The sequence below is a fragment of the Aulonocara sp. 'chitande type north' Nkhata Bay genome, linkage group LG10 (assembly GCF_057382095.1).
Source record: "Aulonocara sp. 'chitande type north' Nkhata Bay isolate Kocher_YH1m ecotype deep benthic linkage group LG10, A_spYH_male_GT1.1, whole genome shotgun sequence".
NCBI lineage: Eukaryota > Metazoa > Chordata > Actinopteri > Cichliformes > Cichlidae > Aulonocara > Aulonocara sp. 'chitande type north' Nkhata Bay.
The window spans coordinates 10943041-10956339 of NC_141353.1; the positions used below are offsets into that span (position 1 = coordinate 10943041).

A 13299-nucleotide genomic window follows, 5' to 3' on the forward strand; every position below is an offset into this window, starting at 1 on the left:
GGTCCAGACTCATAGCAGGTCTATTTAATGGACCATTTTAACAACACAGTTATCAGACTGTCACTGCTTCCTGTGAACACTTTGACTTTTTGCGCAAGGCTAATTGTGCCATTTAGGTCCAAAGTTTAAAGTCATTTTTGTGAGTACAGAAAACACGTGCACGATATTTGTTTGTGAAGGAGTGACGGGAACTGATGACACTGTATTTCCTCATACTTCTGGAGCTTTGACAAACTGACTGATGTTTGTTGTTGTAGATCTGCAGCATCCTGATACAGGAAGTCTGGTTCGGCTCTCTGATAAAAAGAAAAGTCTTCATCTCTGGTCCTCTGAGTCTTACAGTAGATAACACAGAGGTCACAGGGAGTTTATGTGGATGCTTTAATGTCCAAGTGTCTTTCCTGCTCGCCCTGATGTGAAAAAGCCCGAGTAGCCCTGCAGGTCCAATCTGATCAGTCACACCTGTTGTGGCTAAATTTAGGAACGCTGTCCATTTCATTAAAAGTAATGAGCGGGTAATGAGGGCAAAACTTTGCCAGTCGAACACAAGGTGGCACTAAGTATGTGTCAAGTTTTTATAAACTTTGGAATAAGTGTCTGTATATTTTGTGAGTTTTGTCTTTGTTGTTTATTTTTAATGATATAATGACTCATTTTGTCTGAAATCAAATCAAATATGATATAACCACACCTGGACTGGCCACCGGGCCATTTTTCGTTTTTATGGGCCCATGGTTGTTTCTTTTTGTTTTTGTTTTTTGTTTCTTTGTAACGGTATAAACAATGAAAGGTGGTGGAGTGATCGATTCTGGGCTGGACCAATTGCAGCAGAGGAGGTTGAACTTCAGTATAAAGTTTGGTATTGAGGTGAAAAGGAAAGCAATTTGACCCCTACTTCATCTATTCATCCATCCATCCATTCGCTTCCGCTTCTCCTTTTCAGGGTCGCTGGAGCCTATCCCAGCTGTCATAGGGCGAGAGGCGGGGTACAGCCTGGACAGGTCGCCAGTCTGTCGCAGGGCCAACACACAAGGACAGACAACCATTCACATTCATTCACACATTCACAGCTAGTGGCAATTTGGATTATCCAATTAACCTATCCCCACAAGCTGCATGTCTTTGGATGGTGGGAGGAAGCCGGAGTACCCGGAGAGAACCCACGCAAACACGGGGAGAACATGCAAACTCCACACAGAAAGACCCCGGCCTGATGGTGGAATTGAACTCAGGACCTTCTTGCTGTGCGGCAACAGTGCTCACCACCGTGCCACCGTGCTGCCCTACTTCATCTAGATTGAGAAAAAGACTCATTCTCTCCCCTCTCCTGTTGCTAGTTCAATCATGAAACTGATCAATAATCAGCTGATCGTCTCTCTTGTTTTTTTATAGTCCACTTTGCGCCAGAAAGCGGAAACCAGTGTATGTCGCGCTAAACAACAGCAGCACGTTTAAACTTGATCAGCTGTTGTTAGAATTTATTTAATATTACTTTCTAGTATCAGCTGATGTTTGCTGGAGCCACAGCTGTAAAAGCTGCTGGTCATGATGTCAGTTTGGATATGTGGTGATTTGTTTGTTTGTTTTTATGTAAAAGTGTTTTCTGAAATGTTATTTTGTTGTTGATGTTGTAAATGTGATTTGCACTTCCCAGCCACCGTACAAATGATCACTGCAGCATTACTGAGAGTTAAAAACTGTCTAAATTCTTTCATCTGTAACAAAATGATCAGCGTTCTGCTCTACCAGGTGTAACAGTTAAGTTTAACATCCAGGCATCCATGAAAACAGAATTTATGATATTTAACGGAGTTAGAAGTTAGCAGGAAGTTACTGATACTGGGAGACACTGGGAAGGATGGGATACTTTAAGTAGTGCAAAGCTAGAAAAGGAAGACAGTCTGTGCTCATATCCTGAAGTCCAGTCAACTAACTGCTGTTTTTTATTTTAAATATATTTCAGTTAAGTTTCCTCTGAGCAGCACATTTATTTAGCATTTAAATAAATACTGCTTTATGTTTGAGACAACACCACATACATCTAGTGACACTTCACTGCCAGGCTGTTAGCTGACCATCACATGTGTTGCACTCAAATGCTGCAAAACCCATTTAAATAAAAAAATCACACTGAGCTGTTTTATTACAATAACTTTAGTGTATTTAATGAAGCCATGCATGTTTGTCTCTGAGCTACAGCGACTTGAAGAAGATGCAGGTGAGAGTGAACATGTGCGATCCTGAATAACTCCACAGGTTCACGAGATCCTCACATGAAATATGCAGGACTGAGAAACACATTTGACCTGATCAGCAGCAGGATGTTCGTCTGTAAACAGATGATCAGGTAAATTCAAAGCTGTGAACATCACGTGGAACAAAAGCTGGAACTCATCAAAATACAATGAACAGAAACAGTGTTTAAGTGGAAACTGCATGAAGGCACAGCTGAGTGAGTTTTCAAAGAAATGATGGTTTAAATTAGGAACAGTGCGGGTGTAACACCCTCTCTGACCACAGGGTGGCGCTGTTACACGTCACATTGATAGAATCAGGAGTAGATGGTCGTTCGAAGCACTTTTAGTGACACGTTGGACTGATTTAACAAAGACAGCAACAAATGATCTGATGTGAAAAGCTTCAGGTGTGTGAAGAGTGAGGAGGAGGAGCAGTGAAGGCACCTGAACACCACAGAAAACACCCAAAATATTCAAAACAACTTTATTGTCCACTTTTTGTGTGTAATTAGTCTTTGATTCAGTCACATGAACACATCACACGCAGACAGGACAGAGTGCAGTGAAACACATGATCACATGTTTATGTTTTATCTGTCTTTGGTCTTTTGCTGTGCACTTTGGAAATTCATGTAATAAACCTTTAATAAACTAATGGAATAAAAAAGTCACATCAAAGAGTTTTTCTGTGTTCGTTCCTCTCGGCTGCTGCCTTCTGTGTAACCTCCACCGTGGTTCACTGTGCAGCCGGTGATGCTGCAGTCGCTCAGGAAAAGGAGAATAAAGGTGGAGAAACTCCACAGACAGCCTCACTCTGTAGAGCCTGTTGATGAAGAAGGTTAATCAGGAGACGTTTACAGCTCACAGCTCATCGGCTGTGTCAGGAGGTGAAGCAGGAAGTCAGCCTGTTATTGATTATTGATTTATTACCTCTGATTCTCTGCTGGAGTGAAACCTCCTTCTTCAGTGGCCACAAACGAGTGACGAGGCTTTGAGCATCCTGGTAATGTTGAAAGTCAGAATTAGGTGTGACTGTCACAGCGTCACACTCGCAGAACGTGAGGTTCTTTCTCAGATCATCAGAATCAAACTTCAGCACCTGGAAAAGAAAATGAACAGAGAGAAAAAGACGAGCAACAGTTTTACACAAAAAACCTACAAAAACACAACTGAAACGTTTAGTTTATTTACAGTAAACATCATTTATTCATCAAACCTCCAAACACACCAGCTCTGGCAGAAACACACAAAGACCAAAAACTCAGAAAGACAAGAATCAAAAAGCTTCCTCCAGCTTTACGATGATTAAACACAATAATGTTGCTGATGTTTCTGCAGGTGTGTGAGGAGGAGGAGCAGTGAAGGTACCTGTCCTCCCGCCACATGCAGGGCGATGGCGACGTGGTCCCAAACATAAAACTGTGGATCCTGAATCAGCTCCCAAGCTTCCATCAGGTTTTTGTCACGTCTTTGTAAAAGCACATATCTGAGAGGAAGCAGCGTCTGAATCAGCTGACAGTGTTAAAGGATCAGGAACATCCACCAAATGTTGTCTGAGTGTGTGTGTGTGTGTGTGTGTGTGTGTGTGTGTGTGTGTGTGTGTGTGTGTGTGTGTGTGTGTGTGTGTGTGTGTGTGTGTAACATCTGTTTCTTACTTGTGTGTCTCACACATGGCCTCGGGCCTCCAGGTGAAGCGTCCGTCCCTGTAAGCACAGATGGTGTTCGGAGGGTCATTCAGCATGGGATACTCAGCGAAGAGCCCGTCATTGGCTGAGCTGTGGACCAGCACAGCATACATCACTTCCTGTCTGTACAGGGAAGTCCTGAGAACACGCATGACGGGCGGGCGGCCGGAGCAATACTGGAAAAAAAACCATGTTTTGATGACAGACTCACACCAGCTACACCGGGCTTCATCAGTGAGCCGGGACGTTGTACAGACGTCTCAGCCAAACACATAATACACAAAATGTTCCACTGAGGTGAAGCTGACCAGCTAAAACAGAAAATCATTGATTACATGAAGGAGTCAGGGAGCTTTTTCAGTCTGAGGGGCTACACTGACAAAATCAAGTTTAAAAATCTTCATTGAGCTAATTAATGTTAATTTACACTGAAGGAGTCCGTACCTGCTTGCTGTAGGCCTCCAGCACCTCCTCCACCGTGAAGGTGAAGCGGTACGATCCATACCTGGACTTCTCACTGAAGGCTGGAGACGAGGCAAAGTCCACCAGGAAGCCCTGCTTCCGCCGGGCCTGCTCCTCAGTCCAGTTTGGGAAGGCCTCCTCCAGGAGCCTCCTCTCAGCTGATTGGATCTCCTCTGGTGCCACAGCCAGACTCCACCACACCAGGGACAGTCTGTCTGGATCCTCTGAGCCGCTCTTTGGATCCTTGAAGCCTCCGTCATTCTTGATTTCTTCTAATCTGTATGTGTCGTGTTTCAGCCGAGACACATGAAACTCAAGTGAAACCTCTCCAGGTCCGGGGTACGGAGGGATGTCGTCTTTGTAGAGGTACTTCTCGTACAAATGAGTATCTTGAGCTTCCTGTTTCAAATCATTCAGCTTTAAATGCCTCGCTTTATAATGTTTTTGTTTTTTGACGTTTCCTTGTCTCTGCATGATCCGATTTGGATGATGTCGATCAAACAGACCGTCCAGACCGTCAATGTCACTCTGCTGATGTGGAGAGCAGCTCTGACAGCTCAGTATAAGTCAGGCAGTGTCATCGGCTGGTTATCTGGAAATAAAAGTTCATCTTTGAACACACACACAATAACACACTGTTGTTGTAATCAGCATGATCAGCACTGGTGTGAGTCACGGGACAAGATTTCTTAAAGCACCCAGGGGTGATTACTAATTATAGGAACTCACATACAGGAGCCTGAGAGCTTTGTCGCAGCTGGATCCAGGAGGCAGACGTGCTTTCTAAGTTTGATGATTAGGCTGAAGACTTTCCTCTTTGATGAAGCTGGAAACACAGACAGTATGATAAGAAATGAAGTGTGTGTGTGTGTGTGTGTGTGTGTGTGTGTGTGTGTGTGTGTGTGTGTGTGTGTGTGTGTGTGTGCGTGCGTGTGTGTGTGTGTGTGTGTGTGTGTGTGTGTGTGTGTGTGTGTGTGTGTGCGTGTGTGTGTGTGTGCCTTCACCACCCTCTGTAGTGATTTGCGGCTGCTGGCAGAGCAGCTTCTGTATCAAACTGTAAAGCAGCTCGTCAGCAAACTCTCGTTCGCACACCTGTAGAAATTTGAGGTGATGTTGGCGTTCATGACAAACTTCTTCAGCTTCCTCAGGAAGTAGAGTCGCTGATGAGCTTTCATGATTGCAGTGTCCGTGTGGAAGGTCCAGGAGAAGTCCTTGGTGACATTTACTCCAAGGAATTTGAAGTTGCTGACCCTTTGGACCTTGACACCGTTGGTGTGGATGGGCTGGTGTTCCCCGACTGGTCGTTTCCAGTAGTCCACTATCATTTCCTTTGTTTTGCTGACATTGAGAGACAGGTTATTATCCAGACACCACTTGTACAGCGCCATCACCTCCACTACAGGCCGTCTCTTCGTTGTCTGTGATGAGGCCTATGATGGTTTTGTCATCCACAAACTTGATGATGGTGTTGCACTTATGTTTAGCAACACAGTCGTGTGTGAACAGGGAACACAGGAGGGGGCTAAGCACACGACCCTGTGTTTAAAATAGGTGTTGAGGAGGTGTGCTTACCAACTCTCACCACCCACAGTTCAGGAGAGACGTTTCCAGCCCGAGGTCGACGAGCTTCGAGGCAAGTTTTGGGTTGACCTTTTGGAAAGACCATCTCACATCTTCTATTTCGAGTATTAAGGTTACAGCCTCACTGCCTGCCTGAGGGAAAAGGACCTGCTTTATGTTTTCTGCATCAAAACGAGTGCAGAATTTGTTGAGCTCATCTGCAAGAGACACGGTGGACTGAACGCTGCATGCTTGTTTCCAGTATAGCCTATAACAGAGTCTATGAATTTACTGATGTTGCGATCAGCAGCATTCTCAAATATCTGCCAGTCAGCTGTCTCAAAGCAGGCCTGTAAGACGCCCTCAGCCTCACTGTCCCATCTGTAAATGACCCTGGAAACTGTTTTGTCCTGTTTAAGCCTCTGTCTGTATGCAGGCAGCAGCAGTATGGGACAATGCTCTGCCAAAGCTGGACGGGGGAGGGGTTTGTAGCAGTGATCCAGTGTTTGATCACTGCTGTAGGGACGTTTCTTCATGTTGGCTCTGTTAAAGTCTCCCAACACAATAAAGGCAGCTTCAGGATTTTTGTAATCAAGTCCTCTGATGACGTCATACAGGTCGTCCATAGCCATAGCTTTATCACCACGTGGGGGGATGTAAACAGCTGAAGGAGAGTTTAACTGAAGGTCAGCAGCTGGAGGGTCTGAGTGCAGTGCGTTTTTAAGATACACACATGCATAGCCCACAAAGACTTAACCATGAAGCACACACTCCTCCCCTTTTCTTGCCTGAGTCCTTCGTTCTGTCTCCCCGGTACAGTCGGGGACGCTGGGCGTCCAGTTTGTTGTCCAGAGACTGACCGATTGCGAGCAGGACGCTGGGCAGAGGTGTCTTGTCTCCCTCGGCTTAAACAAAAGAGCCCAGGCAGTACAGTTCAGTACCGCGATGTCGAAACTGCTGTAAAGTCCGCACCGGCTGATGAACGTACCGAATACGTGATTGGGCCGTACGCACAGAAAGAGGAAGTAGCGAAAAGTAAATAATAAAGTTTTGCTGAGATGACTCGGAGCTCTCTGCTCACTCAAGTCCAAACATGTATTTTATTACAAGTTCATCCCAACAGGCCTTTCACTACATGTGATCTCGTAGCTCATCGTCAAAGTAATGAATGTTGTTTAATTACACATCAGAAAGTCACTGTTACAAACGCGCTGTTACATTATTACCAGTTAACCGTGTGAAGCTGAGGCCACACACCAACGACCCCACTAAAGCTTTCCTTTAGTATTATCAGTGTTCGCTTACCTGCGCTCTGCTCCTTTCACGCAGTAAAACCAAAAGTACCGGTACTGTCCGCGTCTCCTCAACATCTGTGAACAGCTTGACCTTTTTACTCCCTCCGCCTCCTCCAAACGGAAATCCTCTTTCCGTCCCCAGATCATAACCGACGAGACTTCTAACGACACACAGATACCTGTGGTAAAAAATACTCCAGTAAAAGTTAAAGTACTGAAGCAACTTTTTTACTCATGTCAAAGTGAAAAAGTACCGAAATGTAAGTAAGAAAGTAAAAAAAAAGTTGAAGGGCGATTCTACCCAGCGGGGTCCCGGCCTGTCTGGTGCCCTGCGAACACTTTTCTGTGATTTCACATGTTTGTTGAGCTGATAGAAACGTTTCTCCCTTCATGCTTCTTCTGCAGCCCCGCTCGAAGCTGATACCACAGACGCACACCGGCGCTGCTCCCGGTGCCAATAAACGGCGTCGTTGTACCTAAAGATAAAGAACACATATAAGTCTGTTTGATTCCAGTTTCTCGTGATGTGAATGTCGTTTGTGTCTCAAGATGATTTTATATCATTCATGAGGGATACATGTGAGATGTGGTTCACATATTATAGGCCAACAAGTCACTTATAGCAGCTTACATAACAGAAATCACATAGAAATGATACTGCTGAGCCTAAAGAGACGAGTTTTGATAATGTAAGGAGTAGAAAGTAAAAAGTAGTCCAAAAAATAAATACTTAAGTACAGATACCAGAAAATTCTACTTAAGTACAGTAATAAAGTATTTGTACTTCATTACTTCCCACCTCTGCTGACCCCTACATGGCTCTTTGATACACACAACACAACATCTGAGCACAGAAGACGTCCTCATTCTTCTTCTCTCGTGTTAACGAGGCAGTGACAAGAAGAACCACACAGGTCCAGAGTCTCATGGAGTTCGTTTATCTCTCATTGCTGCTTTGGAGGCTGGTGGATGTTTGCATTGATCTCTTGGGTGGAGCATCATTCGACCACGCTGTCACCATCTCAAGGTTGTTATTTGTTAAACACTGCCTCTCCCACCAGCTGCATTTCTTGACAGTTTCTCGAGCTCGCCTCACCTGCAGCTGCAGATCCCCTGATAAGAGTTTTTCAGGCTCTTTTTCTACTTTTCTTTGTTCTTCTCACCAGGTTTAAACTGCAGTTCGGACTCAAATCAGCAATAAACCCACAAATTCTGACTCATTCACAAACGCAGGTTTTATAGTATTACACATATTACTGGCCCAACACAGACACAGACACACAGTATGTGTGCTGAGGGCAGACAAACTTCAAACTACAACAATGACAATGTGACCTGACCTCACTGATGGAGCCCCACCTGCTGCTGGCATCCACGATTCTCTTTAAACCAACCTAATGACTGATGGTAGATTTTTGCTTCAGCTGCTGCTCGAGCTGCACTCTGCTCCTCCTGCCGTCGACCTCCAGCGCTCAGAGATCAGGTAGGTCGTTCCTCCCAGTCACAGCCCGGTCCCCACTATGAGCACCTTCCAGGAGCCAGAGAAGGGTGGTGCTCTTAACTATGTGTGGTAAACCCACAAGAGGCTCTGACAAGCCCCGCCCACAGGTCCAACTTCAAGGTGGGGTCAATCAAATTAGATTAATATGTCTCAGAGCTTTTCAATATTATTCTAGAAATATAAATAAACTAATCTTTGTGTTTATAATTAATTGTACGATTGTTCTCTTAATAAATACACAAATTCAGATTCAAAAGAACTTTATTGTCTTATTGTATAAAAAGGTAGAAATGTGTATGAAATTCAGGCACATGAACACGAGAAGCTGCATAAAAACACATAATCATACATGTTCATACATAATTATGTATCTGTGGTATTACAGGAAGTCGTATATCTGAAATCAACTAATAAAATGCAAAAGCGAAGCATGTGAAGCAGTTTTTCTGTCTCCGCCCCTCCACTGTTACATGTATAACCTCCACCGTGATGGAGCATAGAAGTGGAGAAACCCCACCCACATGAACCAGTGTCGTTTTTACACGTAACAGACGACCAATCAAAGAAGCTGTTTAAATTGTATCTTCAGACACTTTGTTACCAGCAGTCTGGAAAGCATCTGATTGGCCAGAGTCTCAGTTTTCAGCACGACAACGATCCCAAACACACCGTCAGTCATGGATCGGCCTCCTCAGAGGAAACATCAGCATTTCCAAAGCAGTGTGAGATCATCGTTGTATTTCTTTAGCACCAAATCACAACAACAGTAACCTCGAGGTGTTTCACACTGCAAGGAAAAACCCCACAGTGATACTGAGAAACCCCAACAATCACATATCACATGACAAAAGGCAGAAACATACAAAGAAGAGCTCTGAATGAATTCAGGAAGCCTGGAGAAGGATTCCTGAGAATAAAGGTGGTCACCCTAAATTTCACACAGCACCCATAAGAATAACTACAGTAACAGTCGTAATAATAATAATACTGTATATAGTTTTACTTTCTGAAATGTCTTCTAATCTTAAATTTGCAGACTGGTCTCCTGCAGACAGGACAGAGTGACAACGTCCAGTGCTGCTGATGATTTGACAGTGACAGTGCGCTCACACAGAGGCGCTGATGCTTCAGCAGCGCGGCTTATCGTTGACAGCATCAATAAGACTTTAAGCAGCTCTCTCACTAGTTTGCTTCTTATCGAGGTGCCTCAAGCTTTTTGCACAGCAGTGTGTACGTTTGGTCTCTTTAAAAAAGGAAAAAGGAAAAGTTTGCAGAAGTTAAACCCGATCGTTGTCTCACAGCACCGAGTCTTGAGGCCTCTTTAACACTGCTGTGGGGTTTTCTTCCCCTAAAGAGAGAGACCTGTGAGAAGGAGAGAGGCAGAGGAGGAACTGAGATGGAGGAAAGATGAAGCCAACGCTCCAGGAGCGAAAACTGCAGTTCCTCTAGCGACCACTAGAGGCTGGTTCAGTCCCCATAGACTCCAATGGTAAAATGTTCCAGCAGAAATAAACAGGCTGCCTGACGTAATAAAAACTATGTGGAGTTGAGTTTCTGTCATATAACTTTAAGGTTTGTAACTGAGAGTTTTATTGATTTATTACCTGCAAAGTTCTTCTCCAGTGACGACTCGGGCCACAGACTTTCGATAACGCTCTGAGCTTCCTCACAATCATCAAAGTAGAATTTCGGTGCGATGGTCACGTCGTCTCGCTCACAGAACTTGAGGTTCTGTCTCAGTCGATCGGAGTCGAACTTCAGCACCTGAAAAAGAAACAGAGGATAATTAACACGTCTGTGCAGCTGGATTTGTAGCAATGCTCGACGTGAAGATCTGAGCGAACGTACCTGTCCGCTCTCCACATGCAGGGCGAGCGCGACGTGATCCCAAACATAATACTGTGGGCAATCATCCAGCTCCCAGGCTTCCATCAGGTTGTCCTCAGGTCTGTAGTCCAGCTCATACCTGAGAGGAAGCAGCATCTGAATCAGCCCACAGAGGTTAAACTGCATCACTGCGCCTCACTGACGCTGCTCAGGTCAGCGCTGAAGTGTAAAGACACTCTGAGTGTCCTGAAGTCACGGCCTGGTTTCTGTTCAGCATCAGTGTTTGTCTCTCACTAACTCTGAACTACATCACAGTAAAACTGGACCCGTGTACTGTCTGTGGCACAGGAACTAGGTCCTCCTTTCACCACCATCTTCTCACCGTGAGTCTATGTGTTAGTAAGTTTCATTAACGATAATAAAGTTATTTTACAAATTACAGACAAATCAGCTGATTCTGAATCTAGCAGCTGTTTTTTAAATGTGTTTAAACTTGGAGTGGCATGACATCATATACAAACACTGGTGTTCAGTAAACCAGTTTGAGATGATCTGGCCTGTGTGACATGGCGTGTTACCCTGCTGGAAGCAGCCAATCAGAAGATGGCACAGTGTGGTCGTGTGAGGACGGCTGTCTGGGAAACTCCCAGCAGATGAGCAGCTCCTGAAACACTCTGGGTCAGACCTTCCCCCTCCCATCCTGATGCTCAGCTTCGGTCGTTTTGATCACGTCTACATGTTCTGAGCTGCTGCTCAGATGTTTGCGAAGGTGTATCTAATAAACTGGCAGTGAGTGTGTGGTTCGGTGGACTCCATGGAAATCTTTATGTGTTTCTTACCAGTGTGTCCCACACATGGCCTCTGGTCTCCAGATGAAGATGTTTTCTTCTCGTCTGTAAGCACAGACGGCGTTCGGGTCGTCATCGGGAAGCTCGGGGTACTCGGAGAAGCGCCCGTCATCGTGCGGTCTGTGGACCAGCACAGTATACACCACTTCCTGTTTGTACAGGGAGGTCTTGAACACTCGCAAGACGGGTGGAGCACCGAAGCAAAACTGGAGACAAATAAACAGGTTTCAGTGGAGGGATGTGACAAGTGCTCAACTTAGAGCTCTTTGTTGGTGTCAGACTGTTTCGTGAAAGGCTGGTGACAGATTTATAATCTTTGCAGCACTGGTTCCTCCCATGTGTTTGGTGCTTTGTGGTCAGGTACAAGGACCAGACTGAGAATGAGTGAAAAAGCAGCCAATGTCTAAATAAAAGCTCTGAAAAGGCTTCAGGAAATCTGTAGGACTCTTCAGATATCACAATCAAGTCTGGCTGTTGGAAGCAAAATGTAAGGAAGACGTTTACTCACCTCTACACCGAGGTTATTACACGGTAATAAAACTACACCAAAATTAGACCTTATATACAACAAACTGAAACTGAACGAAATGAAATTTAATGAACATGAAAAACTAAAGTAAAATTAATTTACAAAGGAAATGTTTTTGTTTCATGATTTAATATTCTGGTAAAATCACAAACTGCCTGATCAGGTCAGATGGAAGTTTTTATGAGACTTCTCCTCATATTTGAATATCTATGCAGATAAATTACATCTTCTCTGGTCTTTTCAATAAATACAATAATGAGTCACAAAGACTAAAACTGAGACCGAAACTAATAAAACTAAATGAAAACGAAACATTTTCAAACTATAAAAACTAAACTGAGACCAGCAAACTGAACTGGAGACTTCCTGAAACTGAAATGATTTAAAAACAAAAAAGTCTAAACTAAATCAATTTTTTTAAACTGCAATAACGTGGTCAGCAGAGTTTTGAGGGGCTGTGTGCTGGATGAACTGAACACTTGTGACTAAATAAAATTCAGTTTGTAATGAGTCAGCAGGCGTCTCATCAGTGTCTGCTGTAATAAAACAGCATTATCAAAGGTTAGTAAGTGTTTTAAATTTACACTGAAGGAGTCCGTACCTGCTCGCTGTAGGCCTCCAGCACCTCCTCCACCCTGAAGGTGAAGCGGTACGATCCATACCTGGACTTCTCACTGAAGGCTGGAGAGGAGGCGAACTTCCACAGGAACCTCTGCTGCCTCCGGGCCTGCTCCTTGGTCCGGTATGGGAAGGTCTTCTTCAGGAGCCTCCTCTCAGCTGACCGGATCTCCTCTGGTCCAACAGCCAGACTCCACCACACCAGGGACGGCTCTTCAGGGTCCTTGACGCCTCCGTGTGGATCCTTGAAGCCTCCATCCTTCGAGATCCAGCACAGTGACCCTCTCTCTGTGTCGTGTTTCACATGAGACACGTGAAACTCCGGCCGGGGGTACGGAGGGATGTATTTTTTATTTTTGAACAGGTATTTTTTCCTTTTCGTATCCAGGTAGGAATGTCGAGCTTTCGATTTCAGCTCTTTCAGCTTTAAGTGTTCACCCCTTACAAAATATTCTCTATAGTCTCTGCGGTTTTTTCGCGTCTCCATGATTAGATGAAGGATGGTGGCGATCATAAAAACTGTAAGGACCACGCCCAGTAACTGAAGCTGGTTACCAAGAAATGAAAGTTAATTTTTACAGGTTTAAGGGGAAGTTCAAGAGTTTATCAAGCATTTCATCCTGCGAACAGACACTCATTTTAATTTTAATATACATTTTTCTTCTTTTTATGTTATATTTATTTATTTATTGTTAATTCGTTTATTGTCACAAATCAACTCTAATTAGAATTCTGAC

At 44.3% G+C, this 13299-nt stretch overlaps 2 protein-coding genes across 5 annotated transcripts; both read right to left on the reverse strand.

The window, feature by feature from the left end:
* Positions 1 to 2747: 2747 nt before the first annotated feature.
* On the reverse strand, positions 2748 to 7344 carry LOC147320327 (uncharacterized). 2 transcript variants are annotated; one of them, XM_086307440.1, is made up of 7 exons: positions 7250 to 7344; positions 5118 to 5210; positions 4367 to 4976; positions 3893 to 4098; positions 3606 to 3723; positions 3168 to 3336; positions 2748 to 3060 (listed from the first exon to the last, which is right to left on the reverse strand). In XM_086307440.1, the coding sequence occupies exons 3-7, from the start codon at positions 4856 to 4858 to the stop codon at positions 3047 to 3049; spliced, it is 999 nt and encodes a 332-aa protein (XP_086163566.1). In that variant the 5' UTR covers positions 4859 to 4976; positions 5118 to 5210; positions 7250 to 7344; the 3' UTR covers positions 2748 to 3046. The 2 variants fall into 2 exon arrangements, with proteins under 2 accessions (XP_086163566.1, XP_086163567.1); XM_086307441.1 differs by having other exon boundaries at positions 5114 to 5210.
* Positions 7345 to 7382: 38 nt separating this feature from the next.
* LOC147320328 (uncharacterized) lies at positions 7383 to 13210 on the reverse strand. 3 transcript variants are annotated; one of them, XM_086308211.1, is made up of 5 exons: positions 12546 to 13210; positions 11407 to 11621; positions 10589 to 10706; positions 10345 to 10504; positions 7383 to 7715 (listed from the first exon to the last, which is right to left on the reverse strand). In XM_086308211.1, exons 1-5 carry the CDS (start codon positions 13074 to 13076, stop codon positions 7591 to 7593), a joined length of 1149 nt encoding a protein of 382 aa, XP_086164337.1. In that variant the 5' UTR covers positions 13077 to 13210; the 3' UTR covers positions 7383 to 7590. The 3 variants fall into 3 exon arrangements, with proteins under 3 accessions (XP_086164337.1, XP_086164339.1, XP_086164338.1); XM_086308213.1 differs by lacking the exon at positions 7383 to 7715 and adding an exon at positions 9013 to 10102 and having other exon boundaries at positions 12546 to 13208; XM_086308212.1 differs by lacking the exon at positions 7383 to 7715 and having other exon boundaries at positions 10298 to 10504.
* Between the last annotated feature and the right edge of the window lie 89 nt (positions 13211 to 13299).